Here is a 26,255-nt window from a genome sequence, read left to right as displayed (position 1 = left end):
TTTTTATCCCAGAACAACAATCATATTATATTATTTTTATATTCAAGCAAATGGGCCTTAAAATCAAAGGAGTAACTGTCTCTTCCAACCCCCACCTTGTTTACTTATCTTTGCTCCCTCTACTTTCTCTTTCCCACATTTCCAGTTTTGATCTCCCTCTCTCTATTCCTTGCTAAAACGTACTAGAGAAAGTTAAATGATTTAAAGTTAACTGGTACAACTCTGTTTAACAAGCTTTCTAGATTTTATTTTTCCTCTTAAATTTGCCATATTAAATTCAGGCAAGACCATAGTTCTTTCTTTTTCTGCTTTGGAAAGTACAAGTACAAAAAGCAGATAATCCCATTCAATTTCACAAATGATAATTATAACTAAACATAATGATCAGCTAAGGGTGTTTTTTGATAGTCTTATTAAAAGTTTTAATAAAAGTTAAGAGTAGTAGACATTTTTTTAAATAAAAACTTGATTCCTTATCTTCTGAAATATAAATGCCAAATCTGAATAATAAGAATCCAGATCCATCTATTAATCTAAGCCAAAGGTCAACTCTATTATGGGTACTCTGCCATATTGCAAGTTTCAAGAAATAGTTGTAGAACTAATAAGAAAACAGCAAAAGCAAAAATAAAGAAAAAATACATGATTTTGGAACATTTAGTAATGAGAGAACATCAAACAATTTGTGTTCAATATTTTGCTCTCTGGCAACTGGGGTGAAAGGAAAAATATTAAACTTTCCCATTTGGAGAATTCCTGATATTCTTACAAGCAATGGGGACAACCAAATCAGTAGGGTGAGCCCTCAATCTTGGTGTTTGCCCCATGAAACTTATTCCTGCAAAGGACAGGCTAAGCCTACCTAAAATAAGGCCTAAGAGTCACCCCCAGAGAATGTTTTTGTTGCTCAATTGTGGCCTCTCTCTCTCCAAGCCAATTCAGCCGGTGAACTCACTGCCCTCTCTTCTATGTGGTACATGACTCCCAGGGGTGTAAATCTTCCTAGTAATGTGGGACAGAATTCTAGGGATGAGTCAAGACCTGGCATCAAGGATTGACAGAGCCTTCTAGACCAAAAGAGGGAAGAGAGAAATGAGACAAAATAAAGTTTCAGTGCCTGAGAGATTTCAAACAGAGTTGAGAGGTTATCCTGGAGGTTACTCTTACACATTATATAATTATCCTTTTTTAGTTTATGGTGTTTTGGAATGGCTTGAGGGAAGTAGCTGAAACTGTTGAGCTGTGTTCCAGTGGCCCTGATTCTTGAAGACAATTGTATAACGATATAACTTTTACTATGTGACTGTATGATTGTGAAGACCTTGTGTCTGGTATTCTTTTTATCCATGGCGTGGACAGATGATTAAAACAATATGGATAAAAACAAATAGGAGTTGTATTATAAGGTATGAAATAAATTGGATATATTGAAATATTAGTGGTCAATGAAAGGGAGGTGAAAAGGTATAGGATATATGAGTTTTTTCTTTTTCTGGAGTGGTGTAAACATTCCAGAAATGATCGTGGTGATGAATACACAACTCTGGGATGATATTGTCAGCCACTGATCATATACCATGTATGTGTATGAAGATTTGTCAATAAAAATATTAAAAAAAAAAAAAACTCATCAAGATACTTTACTGTGGAGCCTGTGCTGGGACAGATGGGGAAAGATGGACAAACCTGAATCCTATGAAAGATAAGGGCTGATGTTCAGAGTCAGGAAAGCTTCCTTAGAATCTTCCAAATCACTATGGTTACTGTCTTTGGGGGTGTGTGGGGTGTGTGTGCATGATTTGGGAATGGAACCCGGTCTCCTGCATGGAAGAACCACCCGTGCGCCCCTTCAGTTCACTATGGGAGAGGTCCTTAGGGAGTACCTTTCTGGGTGGGAAAACCACAGGTCATGAGAAGAAACCTTAGTCACGTGGATAGAAAGCACCTGTCTGCATGAAATACTAAAAGAAAGATATGATTTAATGGTAATTCAATGCACTTTGTATGAAAAAATGAATATGTTATCATGCTTTTTGTGTCTTTTATATCTACTAATATATATTTAGAAAACTTCAAAAAAATTTTGCTCTAAATGAAAGAAAATCAGTCACAGCAAGTATCTTATAATAAGAAAATTCTAAAACACTTATTTAGGTAGTTTCCTGAGGATTCCAGAATTACTGTAGGTTCCATCTAAATAGAGATCAAGCAAAGTTCATACATTAAGTCTATTATGACATTACTTCATTTTCCATTTTCATGACAATAAAATGTCTGTTGCTTTCTACTTCTTTTCAAAATACCAAGATAAATTTTAAACATACTTACACTGAAATAACTGCTCTTTTAACTTCAGTGTTACGACAAAAGCTATTTTAGTTCTAACAAGAAACGTAGGAAAGTATTAGTGATCAGTGGCCAAAATTGTGGGCAGATATAGTGATAGCATGTGAACCCAAAGCAGACCCACTAAAATGCAGATAGGCAAATTGGTAGAGCAGTTCCAGTTTTGAAAGATTATTTTATGTAACTTACATTAAAATCAAAGACCATCTCTGCTATGTTCAGTGTTACATTAAAGCTGGCATGAAGGTAATTAGGTATCATTTTGTATTAATTAAGGATGTGCCACTTTCTGTTCACTTAGACCAGCCTGATCTCTGCTTCACAGGATTTTGGATATAACAGGTGGCACTTCACTCTAGAAAATTCTGTGGTCTCCCAGTATCTCAAAGGAATATGTCAGCTTTACTTTGCTGGCCTTTGAAAGGCACTTGGAGAAAATCTGTTGCCACTCAGAAAAGAAAGCCACACTGATGCTTGGAGCAGTGACCACTGCTCACTTTGGAGACTTCTGCCTAGAACTTACCAGACTAGCGTCCTGTGATTTTGCATAAAGTCGTAATAACACAATCTCAAGGAAATTTTAAAAACAAAATCGAGCCAATGAAAGCAGTCATACTTCAAACGTTTTCTCGTTGACAAATACTGTTGAACATTGCATAATTTTCATCTAAATATATAGTGTTATAACTTGTGGTTTAAAAAATAATTTTTTTCAATTATGGAATTTATTGATTGCTTAGTACAGTGCAAACACTGTAATCAATGGGAGATGAACCAGTGCCTGTTTTCAAGAAGTTTGCTTTATTTTGGAAGACAACAGATAAACACCTACAAAAACTGAAAGGTACTTATGAACTAGCTATTGAAAAGTTATAACTAATAATTGTCAACATATATAATAAGTGCTATAGTCATGCATGATGGTTATTTAAAAAATACCAATCAGTCTCCCTACCTTCTTCCACCCCAATACTATACATCATTATTTTCTTCTACCCCCCAGGATACTACTGTCTGGGAAAAGCAATGACATCACAGAAAAAGAGGCATCAGATGAAAAGTATAGATCCAGATGTAAGAGAAAAGATTTCCAAGAACTTCACTCAGTAACAACCAAGCCTCCCCAACCCCCCACTAGATAAAGATTCCCCAGAGTAGAAGAGGAAAGTGGAGAAAGGAAAAGTGATGTGAGCTTAGATTGAGGTGCTTTAGTTATGGTCATCTATCCTGCCATCCCCTCAACGCCAAGTCTTATTGAGGTAATGATGGCTGAGGTGGTACTGATGGTGTTAAAACCCTGGAGATATTCAGAGATCTGACTGAATATCTGCAATCCATGTCCAGACAAGGCTCTGTTCTCCTCAGTATGCATGGTGGGGAGCAGCAGACATATCTGTATGGCATGTCTGGGTAGAAGAAGCCGAGACTTCACCGAACCCCCATACTGGAGACTGTGGGAGCAGCATGGGACTCTAAGGATCTGAGAACAGCAGAGACAGGGCACCAAGAACTGGCAAACAGGAGAACATGGGATGAGGGTTGAAAACAGGGGAGGATACGCAGGGACCTGCCTGGAGAAATGACCAAAGATCAGAGGGGACTGCAGATATCACTGGGAGATTCATCACAGAAAGCTAGACACAGAGAAGAAGCGTGCTCTTGCTCTCACAGAAGTTTGCACTAGCTAAGGCCTCGGAATTATGTACAACCTCCAAGAATCAAGGCTGAACTGATGGATTAACCTTCCAACCCTTAGCAGAGTGAAGGCTCGCATTGGAAACTAAATTATTGTTACATTTCACAACCTACCTGTAAGTCAAGGAGGCAGTATGGGAGAGAGGAAAGGGGGAGGGATGAGTACAGAAAATGTGGGTTCAAGTCCAGGCTTCGACAGTTATAACTGGGAAATCACTTAGCCTCTTTGACCTCTTTCCTCACATGAAAATGAAGTTAGACTGGACATACCCTGCCAAGGCAAGGATTTTTATTTCCCCTATTCTCCATTGTCAGTGCTCTAAAAATTTACAGAACATACATCTTAGAAGGAAGTACTGCTGTATAAATTTATGCTAGTATTTAGCATAGTACCTAGTCCATAGCTTGGGCTCCATAAATACCTATTTAAGTTAAATGAAACAAATCCCAGAGTCTAGCAGTGAAGTTATCCTCAGGGCCTCGTCACCGAGTTACATCTCACTGCTGTAGCTGGAAAGCACATAATAGTTCTAACTATAATGTGGTCAGTGCAAAGTCATCAAATCCATTCTTCTATGTGTAAGTAAATATGAAAGATCTTGTACCCATAACCCTGAAAAATCATAGTGGCCTCAAAAATTAAAACATCAACAACAATAGAAGAAAAAAGCAGGAGGACATTCTGCTTTCCCTTGCTAGGGAAAGTCTTGGATATAAAGGGTAAAAAGAGATCAGGAATTTCCAGCCACTCAAATAAAGAAAAGGTACTGGATGGGACAAAAGAACAACAAAATAAATGTCATCATGTTTCTGTCTATCTTCATCTATTCCATTTTAAGGTAATTTTTCTAGCATTTATTGTAATATGCCATTTACACTGTTCCCAAAGGCTCTAGCAACTTTAGCAAAACTCTCAAAGCACACATTATAAAATCTTGCAATGTGTGCTGAGATCCACTGGGAAAGACAAAATAAAAATCCTCTGGCCCTCTAAATGGCAGTGGTATCCTGGCACTCTTTGGTTTTATACATATTATTCTTATGCCATTCTGGCTTTATACATTGGAAAAGCCTCTGAGTGTGGTTTAAAAATCCCTGATGGTACACTGTACAGGGCTCAACAGTTCAGGACTCATTTGAAGAACAAAGAGTTCTAGCAGACAAGTTGCCCCAGCCCACATAAAACAAAGAGCATGCAGCAACCAGTAAACCCACCCACATAGCCAGGCCCTTGAGAACCTGCCGAGGATTTTCCTCTGCAGACAGCTTCTAAGATGTGAGATGCAGTTTAATCAACCCTCCCTCTGACCTAGCACTTTTTCTTTAAGGGATAAGAAATAATGGAAAGTTTCAAAAAGAAGTAAAATCAACTCTCTTTGTTAGGCATATTAATCCAATAAATTAGTATTGGATAAAATGTCAAGACCAAGGACAAATGTTGACCTCTGAGGTAGGAGGTGGGTGAACCTTTTAGGAGGCTCTTCATGGCCTACCTTGTGGACTTTCTCTGTCTTTACTTTTTAGAGACCTGCATGAACCCATTAAGTCCCTCAAATCACTTCCCAGTGCTGAGCTGCCTCCCTTATCCTTTTCTCTAATAACTCCTGCCAGGATTCAATTTGCTTTCCTTCAATCCTCAGAGTTGCCTTCATTCCACTACACATCAAGAGGGTTCTTCTCACTCAAGGTTGGGAGCACACTGATACAAGACTCCTCAGTTCTCTCCTTTTCTAATGCCTTTGAAAACAACCCCCGAGGTCATCTTCGCTGTTGTTAAACTGGACACTAGGAAGACAGAGAGGTAGGTAGACCTAATGTCCCAAATTTGTAGTAATTTGTACACATTTCTTTCTTAGAGGATGCCCAGAAGCTTAAGTGGGCTCCAATATTCTGTTATTTCTGAAGCGAAAGCCTTTTTGAAGCCTGTCTAGCTCTGTAATCTGATCTCCTTTTTCAAAGAAAAGCCCATCTTCCAAGCTACTACTGCATCCCAAAGATGTAACTAGATAAAAAGCAATTCATGCCAATGGACATTCACATTTTTAAGGCTCTTCAGATAGGGAGCTGTTCCTCTCAAAGGGTTCTCTCCTCAAGATACATTATTTTTTCACACTATTTTCCAGTGAACGACTTCAACCACTTGGTCACTAAATTGATTGGTTCATCACTACCGTTTTGTTCTAACATCTCTTAAAATTTAAGATTATTGTTGGTGGAAGATACCTGTACCCCTGCTATGAATCCCAGCAACAGCTCCCAAAGAAGAGTGAGGATAGTGTGCAAATAACTGCATGAGGGGCTTGACTTCCCAGCCAGACGTCACCACCTTTCCCCTTGTCTTGAATCCAGGACACAGCGGGAAGCAATGACTTTGTGCCCCAGGTGGCTTTGCACTGACAAATACTACTAATCTGAATCAAACCAGACATAATTATGTAACCCCTTCCTTGCTTAATAGACTTCCTTCTTAACATTTGTTTCATGAGTTTTCCAAGACCCTGCCAGAAAACATTAGCTCCACTTAATATTCAAAGAGAATAAAGCCTTGAGAAATATCCTCGGCCAGGGCCTTCAGACACAGAATGAAGGTTACTTCTCTGCCAAACTCCAAGGCAGTGTGTAAAAGGTCCATGTAGTGGGAGGCTGTAAAGAGAAGTAGTTAAGAGCCAGAAAGCCCAGCCACTCTCTAGTAGTGATTACGGGAAAGTTACTCAACCTGTGTCTCAGTTTTCTCATGCATGAAATGGGGTTAATACTAGGTTTGTTATCAATCCTAAATGAGTCTAATGAATGAAAAGTACTTAAAAGAGGATTTGGTACATGGTAAATGATCGATAAATTTCAACCAATATCACTTATTCTGTGGAGTAGTTATCTTTCAAAATCTTTCCAGATCAGAAAGACTTAAGTCAACTCTGAAATATGAGATACAAATGATGGTTCAGGCTAACAGTCTTTCAAGCTCAAGCGCAGCAGTCCCCTAACTGGTTCTGCTATCTCCAACTTGTCACTTCCCATTGATTCTCATCATTTTGGGAAGATTCATCTTTCTAAAGCAGGAACCTAACTCATTCATTCCCAAGTTTAAGACCTTTCAATAGCTCCCAACTGACCTAAATGTGGAACCCAAGTTTTCACTAGTTCACAAGGTCTTTCGTAGGCAGACCCATTTGCCTCTTGCCACTTCTCTCACCATCACCCTCTTGAACTCGATGCTTTAGCCATACTGAATATCTTTTTGGTTCTACAACCATGCCACACAGTTTCTCACCAAAGGTTTTCACCTATGTTAATCTCTGGAAATTTTTCTCATCTCCATTCCCACCCACACCTTTCCTTGGTAATGCCTCATGAATCAGCATGCAGGTTGCTTCTAGGAAGTACTGAATGACCCCTCCCCCACCACCCTGTGTTCTATCATAATTAATCAAGTTATTGTTTGTCTACATTCCCTGAGAAACTAAGTCCTCTGTCCACCACTATATCCACAGTTCTAGTACAATATTTGTCATATAGTAAACATTCAGTAACTCTTCATTGAATGAATGAAAACCCCAGTTTGCATGGGGGGGGGAGACAATTTTAGCAATGAGTTGACTCTAGAGTTCAACTTCAGTAGCCTCCTTCTCTCCCTAATCTCATGGATCCTCTTCCTTGGAATTCCTAAGACTCCCCAGTGGCTCTTGTGGTAGCCTCTTATATTTAAATTGCTTTCTTATAGCAGGGTTCATGTGACATTCATAAAAGGCTGATGACCGATTTAGATGGTAAGAGGGGAAATGAGACTTGAGTGGTGCTTCTTTGCTGTTTTGGCATAAAACATGAAAATGTGACATAACAAATCAAAGTTGCCCCATCCCCAAACCACCATTTAAAAAAATGTGCAATGTATACAACTTTTTATATTAAATTTTTATGGATTCATGTTTCCCAGGTTTAGAAATTCCATGCCAAAGCCTTCAACTTAATCAAGGAGAACAATTTTCTTTGTAGTTTGTAACTGTGAAAGGGGGGTTGCTGTCACAGGATTTGAAATCTAGATTACTTAATTCACTCTAAAGAATAGTACACCAATCAAATACAATGAAGATGATTCTTCAGACATTCAATAAAAGTAAATAAAAAAACATTTTGAACTTTTCAATGGAATATGAGCCTGTGAATATGCTCTATATCAAAGACCGAATCCCTTTGAGTTTTCACAAACCAATCAGGACATAGACACATTTAGATCCATGGGCAATAGAATTTGAAATATAAAATATTAAGAGGAAAAAATGCAAAATTAGGCATACAATATCCAAGTATAAATGCAGAAAAAGCATTTGAACAAATAGCAAAACAAAAATTGAAAGACTGGAGACCTCCTGCTGTATATTCCAATTTAAGTGAATCTGTTTAAACACAGTCTTTAAATATCAAGCTTGGAGAAGGATCAGAGTAAAGTGAGAATAAGCAGGGGAGAAACCACACAGACACAGGGTCTCAGAGATAGACACAATTTTGTTATACACTTACATTTTTAATATAAAGACCAAGTGGAATTCTCCTGTACTGATTCTTAATGAGCCCACAGGATGGGTCCTGATTAATTAGTTTTCAAGTAATCAGATTTCATTTTTCCCTGTCTAGATTATTTCCTTAAATAGGGGACCTTTGTCCAAAGTAAGGCAGGCAAACTCCCTGCAATTAATATGGCTTTTTTGAAATGTTTAAAAAGTTAGATTCCCAGTAGTAACTATCAGAAAACCTAATTTTAGTTAAAATATCAGAAAACCTAATTTTAGTTAAAATATAGGTTATTCAAATTTAGTGATTCTTTGTAAGAAACGGTAATAATCATGTTAAAATTACATCTTATTACCAAGAATTAACTATTGTAAAGATTCTGGCTAAAGACAAACACGGAGATGGAAATAATAATGGGTAGGAAAACCTTTTCATGTTTCTGAAATCACAGTAAGAAGGATCCACTGTCTCTACTTTTCCCAAACATCCATCCTCCATGAGACATTTGGAAAAGAATTTTTCCATTCATCAGTATGTCAGATGCCCATAAATATGAAGTAGTATTTACTCAGTTATGCATGTTATCCATGGTGGACATTAAATACTTGAATAAATAAATGAATAGTAAGGGAATAAATGATTCATTTCTTGGAAGCTACAAATTCATCTTGAATAACAGTTGTCAAGTTTGACAATCTAAATTTTCCCTTGGAAATTATTCACAGTTGAAACAAAAAAAAAGAAATCTCTTTGTGCTGGTCTCAAGTCGACATTCATTAATTTCAAATTGACAGCTGAGATGATAGGAAGATGGAGGGAGAATTAATTATGCGAATTATCAAAACCCAATGGCCCTCTACAGGTATATTTCTAATTATTCTGATCTACTGTTTTTAATCTAAAGTTGATTAAAAATAGATTCCCAGAAAACATTAAAAAAAAAAATTAAATCATTTAAGCCCATTAGTAAATGTGTAAGGAACAATAAGGTGCAGCCAATACTCATACCTTGCTTTTTTTTCTTATTATAGTTCGAGTTAGCTACTTAAAGCTCTTGCTATTCAGGTTATTTTTTCCTATAGAGAAACCTTTTAAGACCAGAGAAGAGAACATAATATTCTAGATAGCAAGAGCTTTTTCTGGTAAGCTATGGAAACATGTAAATATAAATCAAATATATTAGGACAAAGAGAAATCTTAATTTTTTTAAATATGCAAATACCCATACATATATCTTGAAATTATGTTTCATGGATTTTAGTTCATGGGAACAAAACACTATTTAAAAAAAAGGAACCTTTGAAATTGTTTTAACTTAACTGAGGATATAAAGTCAAATTTAGCAGTAATGTGTTCCTAACCAAAAGAGTCAGTCCTTTACCTGACAGGATCTGTCAATAGCATCATCCTTTTTGCAGGAAGTCAGACAGGGTTCCAACTATAGACGTCCCCAGTAATTACCTATGTGTGCCTTTCTTACATCTAATCGATATATCCTGCTCTGAAAGCAATCAACTAACAAAGTTCTTATTGAATGCATTACAGCAATTGCTGGAAGTAGGGAGAGCAACAATGCCTGCCTCAAAGGAGTTTGCAATTTAGATGTGGAGACAAAATTATCATGCTAGTGAAACAGATAAACATAACAAAATATATTTTATAATTCTTAAAGGAAACCTGATGAAATCAAATATTTTTAAAAATTTGGAGAAAGGTGATTCAGAAAAAGGAATGATTAGTGAATCCATCTTAGTTATTATTACATGGCAGGTGTTTTACTTACATATTATTGCTAAACTTCAAAAAATAGGTGCTTTATATAGGCTCCATTTCACAGCCAATGAAATAAAGGTCCAATGAAGAGCAACATCTACCTGAACTCGTCAGAGTTAGTTAGTAGAGGGGAAAAGCCCAACTGGGCAAGTTCCAGAATTCTTTCCATATAGCAGCATGGCCTTTTTATGGAATGGGTAGACATTGATGTCTGGAAAATTTTACAAGACAGAGGAGAATGGGAAAGCTGGCAAAGTACACAGCATAATGAGAGATACAGAATCAGGAATTTATTCCTTTTCTCAAACATATATTGATCTTATAATAAGTACTGGATAAGAGGTTGGTCCTGGGATTTAATGGAAAGCAAAATAGTCATGCCTCTGCCTTCATAGAATTTAGACCAGGGGATGCAAATAACATGTAATAAATAGAAAATTGAAGCGTATACAAGTGCCATGGCAGAGAGTTCTCCTTGTACATGCCACAGTGAGGATACATAATGGGAAAATCAATATAATAAGGAAAAAATAAAGTTAGAGAAAGCTTTCATGAGGCATATAGATGTGTATATAATTTATAAGCATGGACAAAAGACCCAGAAAAGCACACATCAGGTGGTAAAGATCAGTTATACAGACTGGCATAGGTGTGGGCAGTGGAAGGAGTGAAAAAAGCCAAAAACATTATTCTCTGTGATAGCAGAATGCATCAACTAAAAGTATGGTGATTAAACGCAATTGGTGGGATTTCGGGTCCTTCTACATTCTTTTTTATGATCTTCTACATTACGCAAATGCTTTTTTTTTTTGCAGTAAGCATTGTTATTTATATAATTTTGGGGAGGAAATGTTTTCTTAAGATAATTGCTCTTGGAAAACATTTCAAAAGCAAGCAATGAGTTTCAAGTTATTTGTAATCTACATTTATCTAAAGAATTCTGAAATCTTGAGGATCAATCAGAAGAACAATGGTTATAGCTGTTCCACCAAACCAACTATTCTTGAGAATAGTATAAGAGGGAAAAACTTGTACTTAGATAGAGTTAGTAAAGATGAAGAGAATTCGATAGATAAACAGCTAATTAAGCAGGAAAAAAATATCCAAGAAGTAGTATCAAGTAACTTTTGAAGAGATTGGAGTTACTGAGCAGACTTCATTCATTTGGAGGATATTGGTAAGGTAAGAAAGAACACTGCATTGATGTGAATAAATAATTCACCTAGATTTCTCAGCAGACAATTTTTGCTTTGAGCACTAGTCGATTTTACTTCACCACTGGCGACTGCGTCATGGATGATGGGAAGAGAACGTTCAACTAAGATTAAAGAGAACTCAAGCTCTTCATAAGGAGACATAGATGACAACCAGCAAATAATTCCCTAGTTAGAATTAAAATTTTTAAAAGATCTGTAAAAAGTTTGAAAGTAAAGTCCTTCGATATAAATGAAACAGTAAAATCACAAAGGCACTTAGAACAATAGAGAAAATAAGGCAAATAGAAAGTGATGGAATGGAGACAGATAAGGGAACCCAAGTTCTCCTTCTACCTGAAGTAAATGACAAATTCCAGATATAAAGGTAGGATGAAGGGAAGGAAAATGTTCGAAAAATGGAAATAATATCCACAGGAAAAAAAGAATCACATTTCTAGATTGTAGCAGCTCCACACTGTAAAAATCTTGCATAATGTATCTAAAAAGGAGAAAGGCAGCAATTAAAGCAATTACCTTAACTACACTGTACATCCAAATGTATTCTACTGCTGGAAAGAAATTACCATCTTTTCATCAATAATAAAATGCCTGAAAGGGGTCTTAAAAACTGGCCTTGAAATATTTTGTTTTGTGATGTACATAATAAACAGCTAAAAATCTGAAATTTTACTAAGATGGCATTGCAGAATGGAAAAGCAGAGATCTGCTCAGGCAGATCTGTGCCACATACTGTGTATTATGTGCATAATCTTAGGTAAGTTATTTAATTTTCTATAGCTCAGATTCCTTACTACACGATGTGAATTATAATACCTACTTACTTGGTTTTTGTGAAGACTGATTGACTAAGATGATGTAAGTGAATACCTGGCACAAGTTTATCCAATAAATATATTTCTCTGTTCCTTTAAAAACTAAATCTTTCTTTTAGAAATTAAGTATTTCCCTTAGAAATTAAATGTGAAGTGCCTTGAAAAAAAATATGACCATATTTGTCAAAGAAAATTGGGACTGATTTTTTTTCTGGAAATTATAACTAAGGATAAATCATTTCCTTGTCATGTAGGAAAATTCCCTTAAAATGCTCCGTTTTATAAATATTGAAAACTATGTTAATGTTCTTAATTATAAGGTAGAATTTTTTTTTTTTTTTTTTAAAGAGGGAGGAAGGGAAGGAAAGACAGAGAGAAGGAAGGAAGGATGGAAGGAAGGAAGGGAGGAAGAAAGGGAAACATCTTTAAACATTTTCTTGTTTTATTATATTTTGTTTATTTGTTTGTTTTTTACATGGGCTGGGGCCGGGAATCGAACCGGGGTCCTCCGGCATGGCAGGCAAGCACTCTTGCCCGCTGAGCCACCGCGGCCCGCCCAAGGTAGAATTTTTTAAGAGCATTTATTGCTCACTCTTCCTCTTCTGTCCTTATCCATGATTGTGGAGTGGGCCGATTTAGGAGGAAATGATGGTGGTGCCAGTGAAATGCTTTCACAGAAAGGAGGAGTTTTTAAAGTAACTCAGGAAATTGGTTGGTTTTTTATTTTCTTTCCGTGTCTTTATGAGCTAAAGAAAAAGATGCTCAAAGGAAAGAAATGGGTTTCGGTAATTTCTGAAGTGAAAGACACATCTAAGGAATGGGTGAAGTAGGAAATTTGACGGTTCCTTGTCCTGTTGGGAAAGGGATCATCTTCCTCTACAATACAGGATGGTAAATGGTAGACTTTGAACCTGAGTAGGCACTTAGGGGATAAGTAGGGGGGACACATTGATTTTTGACACAGCAGCTATTCCCCTTTATAGCAGGTACCCTTTGACACATTCAGGGATGTGAATGAAAATCCAAGCCAGGCTAACATGATTCAAGACCAGTAGTTTGCTGGGACCACTGAGAAAGGAAAGCAATCTCTCTACAGAGTTTGCCTAGATGATGGCATATATACCTGGATCTACTAGCTACCCTCGTGACCCCTCTAGGAGAATAACCTTAGAGAATAACCAATACAGAGTAAAGCAGAAATGTGAGGTGATGGCAGCCAGAGTCCTGGCACCACCATTTGAGCATCTTCCTCCAACACACATAAAGCCTGGTTATGCCTAGACTTTTTAGATATTTGAGCCAGAACATTATTTTCAGTATAACTTGCACTTCCTGTCACTCACCACCAATACAGTTCTGACTACTAAAAGCATCTTCTGCCATGTTGTGGCTGATTTCTGCCAAGTTGAGCCTAGAGGAAGTTGATGAAAACCTGCCAAAAGAATGTTATTCTTTCCTTCCTCAGCACTTTGGTTCCTCTGGCTCTCCCCCTCATTTGGCAAAGTACCCTGAACAAAAACCAATGGAGATGGGTATCAGCTAGCTAAATCCTACTTCTTTCTGGAGAACAGCATACATCTGCTTGCCTTTGTCTGTGTATGCCAAGAAGGCTTCATCATGCCTGGACAGATGTTCAACCCTCAGTTGGTAAAACTGTGTCTTGATTGTGGAGCTGAAAGAAATGCTCTGTCTGGATTCTGTGTCTTCTACTCGTCTGTTCATGGCCAGCTTGGGCCTTGTCTGAATGCTTAGAACACTCTTCTGCTAGGGCTCCTTTGTCCAAATTGTACTTCTGAATCCCAACACTGGTGCACCCAGCATGTTTACTCCATTTTAGCCTAAATACTGTGGATTTTAATTTTCACTTCTTTCTCTTAACATATAGCTACATTGTCGTCTCTCTCTTTTCCTGCTTCTGCACCTTTCTCAGTCATGCCACATCTACTTAGCCTAACCCCTGGGACCACGGCCATCCCTATCCTGCAGGCACTTTTGTCCTGGTGCTGCCTTTTTAACTCTTCAATTTCAGCTGAAAAAGGAATATGCCATTTTAATAGGAGTGGAGGTCTCTTTTTTTCACTGTTGGAATTGCAGTGAACTTTCTAGGCCCAGTGCAGTGTAGGCTGAGCTACAGGCTCTTCAAACTGACCCACTTCTTATTCCGTGAATACCGATCCTGCCCGATTTATCCACTGCTCCTTCAAATGTGTTTACTTAAGCAGTATGCTGATAACAAGAGAGAAAGTGGCTTCATCAACCAACTCATTAGGCTTTTAGAATTTCAGTCACGCATGGGTGGGCAAATTTTAATTCTGCTATCTGAAACAAGCCCACTGATGTCATTATTCTCCAACTAGTATGAGAGATTAACTCATCACTGATATATAATAACTGTCATCAAGTAATACTAGAAAGACTCATCATATGGATAAGGAAATATTTTTATTCTGCATGGCCCCAATGAACAGAAGGAAAATAAGTGGAAGTTTAGAGAGAAAAGTTTCAATTTAGTTTAAGAGTTTTTTTTTTTTTTTAATTTTCAGATATAGCTGAATATGGACCATGTCCTTTTTTAGCAGATGCCAAGATATCCCTGTTGCTTTGGTGTGCTTTAGTGATTTAACAAGTCCTGGATTGAAGTCCCAGTGCTTGTCTAAAAATTACATTAGCCTGGAATATGGAAGCTTGCTGTGAAGATATCAGTCTTCCATTTCTAGTCACAGGCCCCCATTGGAGGGCACTGGGAAGCTTTTCCATACTGTTCATTTTCTGACCCAGGAGCAAAACTTCCATCTGGTCTACCATTTGGTCTACCCTGTCAATCTGGGACTCCAAAATACAGTATGCTGGCAGAACTGTTTGTGGTCTCCAGAGGATCTTTGCCCTTGCCTGTGTTGTAGTTAACGCCAAAAGGAGTTTTGCTAATGATTTCAGATATTTCTTTGACTGCAAAATGCAGCAAGCTGGCATTCTGCTGAAAGAGAGTATTTTCAATGAACCATGAAAGTTTCCTCTTGAACTGATGATCTTCCTTCTATCTATTTCTGCTCTTTAACTGGTATGGTGGTCCCAATCTGTAAGTTACCAAAGCTTTTATTAATATTTACTAAATTTGCTAATTTTTATAAAATTGGGTTTTTTTAGCGTAAATCTTTAAGGTCGTTAAACATTCCTTTTTGAACAATAACTTTTATAAAATTTGAGGGAAAAGTGTGTTTCAAAAAAGCTCTGATGAAGCTGGGAAGTGGAGCAAGGGTATCTAAAATGATTGAAAGATTAGCAGCATAAAAAACAAATTTTAAGTGTATTTGATCCATAAGGAAGACAGTTAAGATAAGTCTTGACAAAAAACTGTAAAATCATGAAACTTTTAGTAAGGTAGAAATGACATTCTTCAAAATATTTGATTGTGTGCACATCCCTTAAAACTTGAGAGAATGTTTCCCCCCCACTATACTCTGTCCTGTTGTTGAAAACTTCCACTTTGGCCTTATTTTCCTTTGCCACATCATATAACTCACATATCATTCACAAAATCAAATACTGTCCTTGTTCCACATTCAATCAGCTACTCTTCAAGACAGACTTGTGGAAATTTTCATATGAAATAAAAGGTCTATCAATTTTAAAAAAAGAAGAAGATAGAAACTTGGGCTCCCTTTCAATGAATCATTCCTTTAGATTTATTGTATAAATCATTAAGTATACTTCTTTAGCCCTTATGTTCTTTTAATTTTATACCAAGTAACCCGAATAAATAAATACATGAATAAAATAGCAAAACCAGGCCAAGGAGGTTTATTGAAAACATTCTTAGTCATTAATATGAATAAATGTATACTGAAAATCTCTATGTATCAAGTTCCAAAACTATGACTCTCAATAATTGTTCCGGACCTAGATATTGTTAAAAATTTAATAATTATCATAACAAGGAAGAAATGATGACGAAGTATGCTAGACTATTAGTATCTCAACTTCCAACATCTGAACCATAATGGGAAGCTCTGTTCTTTGCTTTTCCCCCTCAAGTATCATTTCTCAGAATGGTACAAAGTAGTTTCCTTTCTTCCATGTGTAAACATTATTCTCTAGTAGTAGTTTAAAAGATTCAACTAAAATCATCTGCAGTCTAATTCTCTATCCTTCACTGGAGCCACAATGACCTTCAAACATGTTACTCTTGACTAAAGTTCTTAAATAGCTTTCCCTGGCCTATGAGGATAAATTTAAGGCATTTTTGCAATCTTGGAACCCAACATCCTGTTTGTCTGGCCCATTCTTTCCTCTCCAGCATCATCTCCTCCCATCCCCAGCTTATAGTTCACACTTTGATAATATGAAAATGTTCATCCCCCCATTCACCTAAACTAAATTATGCCTCCAGGCCTTTAGTCATGTGGGTTCCTCTGATTAGAACATCCTTCTCCTTTTATCTAAGCAATATCTATTCTCCCAAAAAGACTCAGTTCCCAGGTATATGATCCCTGAAGCCCCCCCCAAAACGGACTAAGTTTCCCACCCTTGATTCCAAAGTGTCCTGCTTGTGCCTCAATCACATTTGTGATATTATATTATCAGTAACGAGCAGGTTCTATGCTGTACCACCAATACCTACTAGGGATTTCATAGTATGCCAGATTGGTTGTGAAGTATGCAACTTCAGATTCAACTACCTGCTAATACTGTTTCTGACAACAAAGAAATTGAGCTCTTCAATAGGGAATTTAAAACCCTAATTGAAGTCAAGAAATGGACCAACTGGGCTATTGGGGTAAAGTTTTTCTTTTTAGTTTGCCTCAACAGAATGCCTGTGTATAGATGTAGCCCAAGAGCATTTTTTGGCATGCAGCTCACTGGCTGAAACTATAGCAACACTTTGCCTAAAGCAAACTCGTGAATGCTCCAAGCAGAAGACATGCTGATGGGTCTTAAGACATGGTTAAAATGGTAGGGTTTTTTTCACTTCAGAATTTCTATTATCATGATTCTCACAAATAATGTTATTTGGTTCAATTATCTAAAGCAAGTAACACATTTTTGTTGTTCTATATTCTCAACAACTCATTTATATTTTTAAGCCTAGTAAGAATATAAATAGAACCATATCAAATACTGCCCCAATGCAACAGAGAAATCTGTGTGAGGAAAATGAAGATGGATAGATGGTAGTATATATATATCAATTATTCAGAACAAAATGCTGGGTCCTATATCACCTGCATCTCTCAGGTAACTATGAATTGGATTTTAGCACATCTAAGTGCTAAAATAATTTAAAATAAAGTGCTCCAGATAATTCAGTGCACTGCTGTGATTCCCTATTTCACTTTGTTAATATAAGAATGGCCTAAGGCCATTTTTTTAAATGAAGCAAATTCAGATAAAGTCAAATTTACAAGACAAAATTCTACTTAATTATAGAATTTGAATTATTTATAATCGATACACCATTGTTTAACCTTTTGCAAAAAGAGTACTGTCTAAAAACTGCTTAAGAGAACTTAATACAGGAGATCATTGTTTGCTGATTCAAAATTCATTTTTCAGAGCATTTCAATTATATTATTAAAAAAGGGATATATCAAAATTAAATATACCTAAGAATTATAAAATATACCTCTACATCTTTCCCCTGCTCTCCTTCATGGGTATGTTCACATACGCACACATCATCTCTCTCTGCCTCATTTACAGAGCCTAGTGAAAAAGAGGTTCCTTACTTGGTATTATGTGTATCAATGGTATGGAAGAGCTCATGCAATTCTTCTCCACTCAGAACACCATCTGCAAAGTATGCTTTGAATTCTTCAAAGGACAATTTTCCATCATCTGTAATGGTAAGAACAAACAGAACAAAAACATATCATTTCAACTTTGCACATTGGTCTTTTGATTTGTAAAAGCTTACCCAAATGTTTGTGCATGTGTATTTGGGCACATGTACATATGTTCAAAAAGAAAGAACAGTTCAAAAAAAAAAACAACAGTATATCTTCATAGTATACAGAATCATAGAATGCAGGTGTGTAAGTCCTGATGAAATATAATCCTGCATGTTTTGGCAATTTATTCATTTATTTATTCACTCAATAAATATTTAACAAGTACTGGCAATATCAACAAAACCAAACATCAAATAAAGAGCCCGACACAGAGTAAATTACTTAATGGCTCACCTTCATGGTACAAAATATATACAGGCCTAGTAGATTCCAGGCTAAATTCTAGATGTTTAAGAAATGTGCACTGACTGAACAAATGCTTACATGTGAATATCAAAATCTTTATTAGAGTCCAACAAACTGTTTTCATTCTTTTATCCTTAAACCAAATAAGAGTGTGTGTGTGTGTGTGTGTGTGTGTGTATTTTTTTTATTTTTTTTGCGCAAGGGCAGGCACTGGGAACTGAACCCAGGTCTCTGGCAAATCGGTATTTTTTTAAATTAACATATTACTTATTTAGGATACAAATGTGACACAAATGGGGAGTCTAAATTAGAGATAAGAGGAACAGATGTAAGAAATGTATGTTACAGAGTAGAACGCAGTAAATGCAACAAGAGCTAGTGTTTGAAATGTATAAGAGTTTAGGGAATGAGAGGTTCCTTTCATTTGAGGCATGAAGGGTTTCAGTAGTGTTTGAGCCAGACTTTGAATAACAATATAATAAATATTATAATAATGATAAAATAATACTTAAATAAGCAAAGATGGAAGAAATAGGCCAAAGTAAAAATGTATCCAAGATATAAAATCGCATCTCAAGGGGTGAAGGGACAGGTGGGGGGGGTGAAGGCATCCTGCTCTTTGTGCAACCAGCTGGTTTGTCAGTTATCTCAGAAAAGCCCCAGTGACTGGAGGAGAGATGTGGCTGCCCCCATGTACAAGACTGGGGTCTAAAGGAGGAATGGATTGACTCTGGGTCACAGCATTCCTACAGCGTGGCCCTAACCATAATGCTATACTGAACATGTGGAGTTTGTCTTTGAGTAGAAAAAAGTGTTTTTTTAACAGGATTGGATCTACAAGGCTCATTTAGAGGAGGGTTTTTTCCTTCAAAAATGGCCCACAGACCATTTGGAGTACCCTTAAAATACACAGGCTTTCTTAGCCTAGCCCTTCAAACACCGCAGAAACTAGTTTCAAAATAAAGTGCAATTCACCAGGCTCATCGATTGTCCAAATTTTGAGTTTCTGTTTGGGGATGAGTTATTTTAGTGTCATGCTTCAAAGGACACCTTTAAACTCTAGCCCCATATAACCTGATTCCATTCCCCAGGAATGGAAATATGTATTCCAGATTAGACTTTGTAAAGTATTTCTACTGTGTATCTCCTTACTTTGATGAAAAATACATTGCCAAGTTGTGCAATTGGGCACAAACCAGACCTAGGTATAAGTAAAAAAGAACTTTTCATCTATTTTCTTTTTTAAAAAAAGGACAGAAAAAAGAAAAACCAACCCACCATTTCCAACTCTACCACCGTGATCTGTACTGAATGTCATGTACAGATTCAAGGTGGAAAAAGTTTTCCCCTGTGAGCATTTAATGTTTCTCAGGTGTGCTTGTGCACCCCATGGGTGGGGAGCCCTAGGACATACAGCTCCATAATTACTATGAGTGATTTCAAGTAATGATGTACATATTAGCAAACAAAAGCAATGACTAACAAGTGTTCTGATGAGTCTCTGGGGCTAAAGATCCTTCCCTCTTACCCCTACCCTATTCTCCCCGCCCCCTTTTTAAGTTTTCACTAAAAAAAAAATAAACAAACAGGAAAAGGCTTTGAAGTACCATCCTGCTGGCTTGAAGGACGGAAAGCAAATTTTGAAAGCCTGCCTTACTACACGCAGGACTCCTGAAAATCTGTGCTCCAGGCTGCTGCACTTTTAAACAAGCAGTTGCTAAGAGTTATCTTCGAATATTTCTAGACTGGTATCTTAATATTAAACCAGAGCATTACATTTTTTTTTAAAGGAAAGGGAGGAAAAAAGCGTTCCCTTCTAGTGTAGCTAATAATAAAGCAATTTCATTTTTTTGTTGTTGTTGTTCAAAATATTTTATTTCAACTTCAGTTTTCTGGTTGATCATTTCCTTTAGAAATGGAACACATTAAACCTCAATGTTTACTGGCTTGGCTCAAGAAAAAAAATAGCAAGTGTTGCGAAGTCTGCCTTAATATGTTAATAAATCTTAACTCTATCACAAAAGGACACAAATTTTCTAGTTTTTTCTATCAGAATTGCATGCCTTGTCCTGAGCATAGTTGGCCCTCTCTACCCTGCTTTTAAATTATTCTGCTTTTCAAATATTCTAAACTCTATCCATTTTTGAGATGGAAGAGGCAGAGTGCAATTGCCTATAGCACAGTCTCAGAACAAAAAAGCAATTAACTTGAGTATTAAACATGACATTTCTATTTGCTATTACGACACTTTCATTCTTTTGCTTTTTCATCAAATATTTATCAAGGGTCTACTGGTACCAAGCACTTTTGTGCTAGGAATACAAGTAGACAAGCCGTACAATTATGATGGAAGATACAGTGAATGAACAAGCTAAATACAGCATGATAAAGAAAATTCTAGATCTATCTATATTAACCTATCTATGATGATATGGGACCGCACAAGAATGAAAACTAATCCAAGTTTCAGGGCATAAGGGAGACTTACCAATAGTGACACACTTCTGAGATACAAATGAAAAGTAGGGGTTCGTAGGGGGAAGATTTGTAAAGAAGAACACTATTAAAGCAGATGGAACTAACTACAAAGCTAGGAGCCAAATGAGAATATGGGTTGGGAAACTGGAAACAGAAATCAATACATTCCAAGATTATATATTGGGATGGACAGTGGAGAGGCCAGAGAGATTTAGAGAGGTAATATCACAAAGAACCTTTAAAATAACAGTAACGAGTGTTGACTAAGAGAACCCCAGTAGTTTTCATAAGGCAGTGAAATCAGATTTACAACTAGATAACTTTCTGTGGCTTCAATAAGTAGAACGGAGTGGAAGAGTACAGTGCTGAAAAAGGAGATCCGTATAAGAGGACACTGCAATGATCAAGAACCAATGGTGGGGTGAAATTTCATGGAAACAGAGAACAGGGAGAAGGGAATTTGTCATCTGTTTAGGAAATACAATGAACAGGAACTGGTGACTGGTTAGAAGCGGTGTGTGAGAAGAAGTTAGGAACAATCCCTGGTTTCCAGGACTGGATAATTAGAGGGATCGTATCGCCATTCATTGTGACAGACAACACGGGATGGAAAGCATGCGTGCAGTCAACAGTGCTGTTTTGGATATACTGAAATTAAGGTGTTTGTGGGATAAATAGAGGCATCTGAATGGGGGGGGGGGGGGACATAAGGGCCTAGAAAGCTCAAAAGAGATATGGACATGAAATATAAATTTGGGAGTTATCAGATGCACATAGTAATTGAAGTCTTAGAAATAGAACAGTTCTCCCAACAAAAATGCCTACAATGAGAAAGAAAAGGGTCCAGAACAGACTTTGGAAATGCCAATTTATTCTTTAAGTTTCAGATTCTATAAATGCTGGACTGTTGCAAGGATTAAGGAAGTAGCTACATAATTAAAAAAAAAAAAAAACATCACCACAGTTCCTAGCACATAGTAAGACTTCAACAAATGATAGGAATGATTTTCAGATGAAATGGTAGATTGGAAATATGAACTTGAGAAAAATATGTTCTTAATTATAATCCATTCCTGTGGGTGTGAACATATTGTAAATAAGACTTTTTGATGAGGTTATTTCAGTTAAGGTTGGACCAACTGAGTCAGGAGGGCTCTTAATCCTATTACTATTGGCCACTCTAGAAAAGGCCAGAAAGAGAGAAAGCCATGGGAAGACCAAATAATGGAAGTCAATGGAACACACAAGAGAAAGGAGAAGAAAATGTTTTGTGACAGAAAAACCAAACACCCAAGGATCACCGGCAGACAGCCCCAGAATACCAGTCTTTGAGGGAGAAAGCATTGTCCTGCTGATGCCTTGATTTTTTATTTCTACTACCCTCAAAATCATTGTTAAGCCTACACGCTGTTTAGAGTCAAGCCACTGCATGGTATTTGTTTGAGAGGCTGGGAAACTAAAACAGATGGGTTTACTAGTTCATTATTTTGCAAATACATTTTTATTATCTGCCCAGCATACTCTGGAATGTAATAGGGTATTACATTAAGCTATATAGAATTATAAGATCTCATTCCCTATTCTAGGTTCCATGTGTTCAGGTTGTTTAAATGAACGGGTCAGACTGGTTAAGTTAGACGTGTGCTACAGAAAATTTTAATTTTGAACAAATGAAACATCTCTTCCTTTGGTCTCACCCAGATATTGTCTATTTCAGAATACAGACAATCTCATCCTTTACCCTATATTCTGATCTATCTTAGTCCCAAGGAGATCTGCTTCGCTTACATTGCTAAAGTCTAATCTCTCTTTTTTTTTTTTTGGGGGGGGGGGGTGTTTAACAGATGTTATAGGGAGGAATGCTGACTTTCAGAGTTGCACAACTCTCTCATTCTTAGTTGTCACACAGGTACCCAAAGTTCCAGGGAAATACTAAATTATACACATTCAGCACAGCATCTCAGAATTAAGAAATAAGTTAAAAATCCTGAATAAATCTGACAACTGTAAGATTTTACAATCTAGGCCCTGATTTTCTTCTAAATATTTTCTAAATGAGACCACATAATATTTGTCCTTTTGTTTCTGGCTTATTTTGCTCAAAATAATAACTTCAGGGTACATTCACCTCATTACATGCCTCACAACTTCATTCCTTTCTGTAGCTGCACAATGTTTCATCATATTTACATACCACATTTCACCCTTCTGCTCCTCAGTGTATGCTTTGGCCTTCTCTACCCATTATCTATTGTGAATAATGCTGCCATAAACATCAGCGTGCAAATGTCTATTCAACTTGGTGCTTTTCATCCTTCCAGTACATTCCTACTAATGGTACTGCCTAATCACACGATCCTTTATGTAGCCTCCTATGGATCTACTACATTACTCTACAGAGGGGCTGCACAATTCTGCTACCAACAATGAATAGGTATACCTTTCTGTCTATATTATCTCTAGTGTTTGAATTTTTATTTTGAATCTACAGATTTTTTTTGATATATTCATGTAGATATATTCTATCCAAAATAAACAATGTCTCAGAGTATCTCACTTAGTTGTACAATCACTCTTGATTTTAGAAAATTTTCATTGCTCCAAAGAGAAAAATGATAGGCACATTCACGCCAAAGAGAAAGCATAAAATATCCCTTAACTCTTATTTCCCCCACCCCAATTACATATCCCCAGAATTGTTGCAGTATTATGAGGTATCCCTGTTAAATATAGTCCATAGTATGTGTCATGATCAGGGACATGTGTCAACTTGGCCAAGTTGTGGTACCTGTTTATCTTCTTGGGCAAGTACTGGCCTGTTGCAATGAGGACATTTCATAGAATTAGATCATGATCACGTCAGCTGCATCTACAGCTGATTCCAGTTGTAATCAGCCAAAGGGGAGTGTCTTCTGCAATAAGTGATGCTTAATCTAATCAAGGGAAGTCTTTTAAGGAGGACTCAGAGGAGAGAGGTTCCATTCCTGCTTCAGCTGGTGAGCATCTCCTGTGGAGTTCATCCAGATCATCCATCAGAGTCATCAGCTTCACAGCCTAACCTGTGGATTTTGGACTCTGCGTTCATGTGGTCATGTGAGACACTTTTATAAATAGTATATTTGCAAGTGTTCCCTGTTGATTCTGTTTCTCTAGAGAACCCTAATTAATACAGTATGCAATAGTAGTTTTTCCCATATACCTTTCTGTTATTAATAATTTGTACAGCATCATAGTTCTGAAGTAGTTCATGCAAGAAATTGTATTTGTGGTGCTAATCAATGGGATACATGGCTTTAAACAACCCCTTCTAATTATATTCAACTTCAATATAACACTATTACTTATAATTCCACTAACAAACTACTATCACCTCTATCCATTTCCATACCTCATTAATAAGTCTGTATGTATTAGGTAACTGCTCCCCCTTCTTAGCTTCTGACTATCTCTAGGCCCCTATATATTTTAAGACTGAGTTTATCTTTTCTGGGGGGTTTATACTGGTGAAATCATACAATGTCTATCCTATTGTGCCTGGCTTATTTCACTCAGTTTAGTGTCCTGAAGGTTCATCTTGTTTTCACACACTTCAGGATCTCATTTCTTCTTCCTGCTACATAATATTCCAACGTACATATATACCACATTTTTTTTTACCCACCCATCTGTTGATGGATGCTTGGACTGTTTCCATCTTTTGGCAACTGTGAATATACTCTATGAACACGGGTGTGCAAATATCTGTTCCTGTCACTGGTTTTGGCTCTTATGGCTATATATCGAGTAGTAGTATTGCCGGGTTGTAAGGCAACTTGATATTTAGCTTTCTGAGGATCTGCTGAACTGTCCCCGAAGCAGCTGTACCATTATACATTCCCAGCAGCAGTGAATAAGTGTTCCAATTCCTCCACATCCTCTCCAATATTTGTAGTTTCCTGTTTAATGACAGCCATTCTTACAGGTGTGAGATGATATCTCATTGTGGTTTTGATTTGCATTACCTATTTTCCTAATAGGTAATGAAGATAAACATCTTCTCATGTACTTTTTCAGCCATTTGCATTTCTTCTTCAGAAAAAAGTCTACTCATATATTATTTCCATTTCACAATTTGTTTGTTCTTTTTCAACAAAAAAACTGTAGGATTTCTTTATATATGCTAGATAACAAACTTTTATCAGATATATGGCTTCCAAATATTTTCTCCCATTGAGTTGGCTGCCTCCTCACCTTTTTGACAAAGTTCTTTTAGGTGCAGAAGCATTTGATTTCAAGGAGTTCTCATTTACTTTTTTTACCCCCCACTGCTTATACATTAGACGTAAAGTTTAGGAAGCTACCTCTTCTTACTAGGTCTCAAAGATATTTCCCTAAATTTTCTTCTAGGAGTTCTATGGTACTGACTCTTGTATTTAGGTCTTTGACCCATTTTCAGTCCATTTTTGTGTTGGGTATGAGGTAGGAGAGCTTTTTCATTCCTTTGGATACGGATATCCAGTTCTCTCAGCCCCATTTATTGAAAAGACTATTCAGTCCCAGTTCAGTGGATTTGGGGGCTTTGTCAAAGATCAATTGACCCTAGATCTGGGAATCTATTTCTATTCTGAAATTTCAATTTGACTCCATTGATCAATATGTCAATACCATGCTATATGATTTTTGTGTCAATATCATGCTATATGATCACTGTGGCTTTATAATAGGCTTTCAAGTCAGGAAGTCATCCCACTTTATTCTTTTTTAGGATGTACTTGGCAATTCAAGGCCTCTTTACATTAAGTTTATTCATAGATACTTGATTCTTTTAGTTGCTACTGTTAATGAACTTTCTAAATTGTCTCCTCAGTCATTAGTTTTATATAAAAACACTATTTTTGCACATTAATCTTATATCCCACTACATTGCTAAATTTATTAGCTCAAGTAGCTTTGTCATGAATTTCTCACAATCTTCCAAATAAAGAATCATGTCATCTGCAAATAAAGTTTATTTTCCCTTCCAATCTGGATGTCTTTCATTTCTTTTTCTTGCCTAATTGCTCAGGCTAGAACTTCTAGCACAATGTTGAATGACAATGTTAACAATGAGTATCCCTGTCTCATTCCCAGTCTTAGTGGGAAGGCATTCAGTCTCTCACCATTGAGTATGATACTGGCTGTGGTTTTTTTCATATCTGTCCTTTATCAAGTTGAGGAAGTTTCCTTCAATTCCAACATTTATTAGTGTTTTATCA

General features: G+C 36.8%; 1 protein-coding gene across 1 annotated transcript in view; it reads right to left on the bottom strand.

The window, feature by feature from the left end:
- The window catches only part of NECAB1 (N-terminal EF-hand calcium binding protein 1), a 208,316-nt gene that overhangs the window by 142,020 nt on the left and 40,041 nt on the right, over positions 1-26,255 (bottom strand). Inside the window, exon 3 of the mRNA XM_077167170.1 lies at positions 18,076-18,184. Coding sequence (XP_077023285.1) covers positions 18,076-18,184 — 109 coding nt within the window. The remainder of the gene's footprint in view (positions 1-18,075; positions 18,185-26,255) is intronic.

Source organism: Tamandua tetradactyla, chromosome 6 (assembly GCF_023851605.1).
Source record: "Tamandua tetradactyla isolate mTamTet1 chromosome 6, mTamTet1.pri, whole genome shotgun sequence".
In the NCBI taxonomy this organism is placed as follows: Eukaryota; Metazoa; Chordata; class Mammalia; order Pilosa; family Myrmecophagidae; genus Tamandua; species Tamandua tetradactyla.
This window is presented reverse-complemented; position numbering and strand designations above follow the sequence as displayed.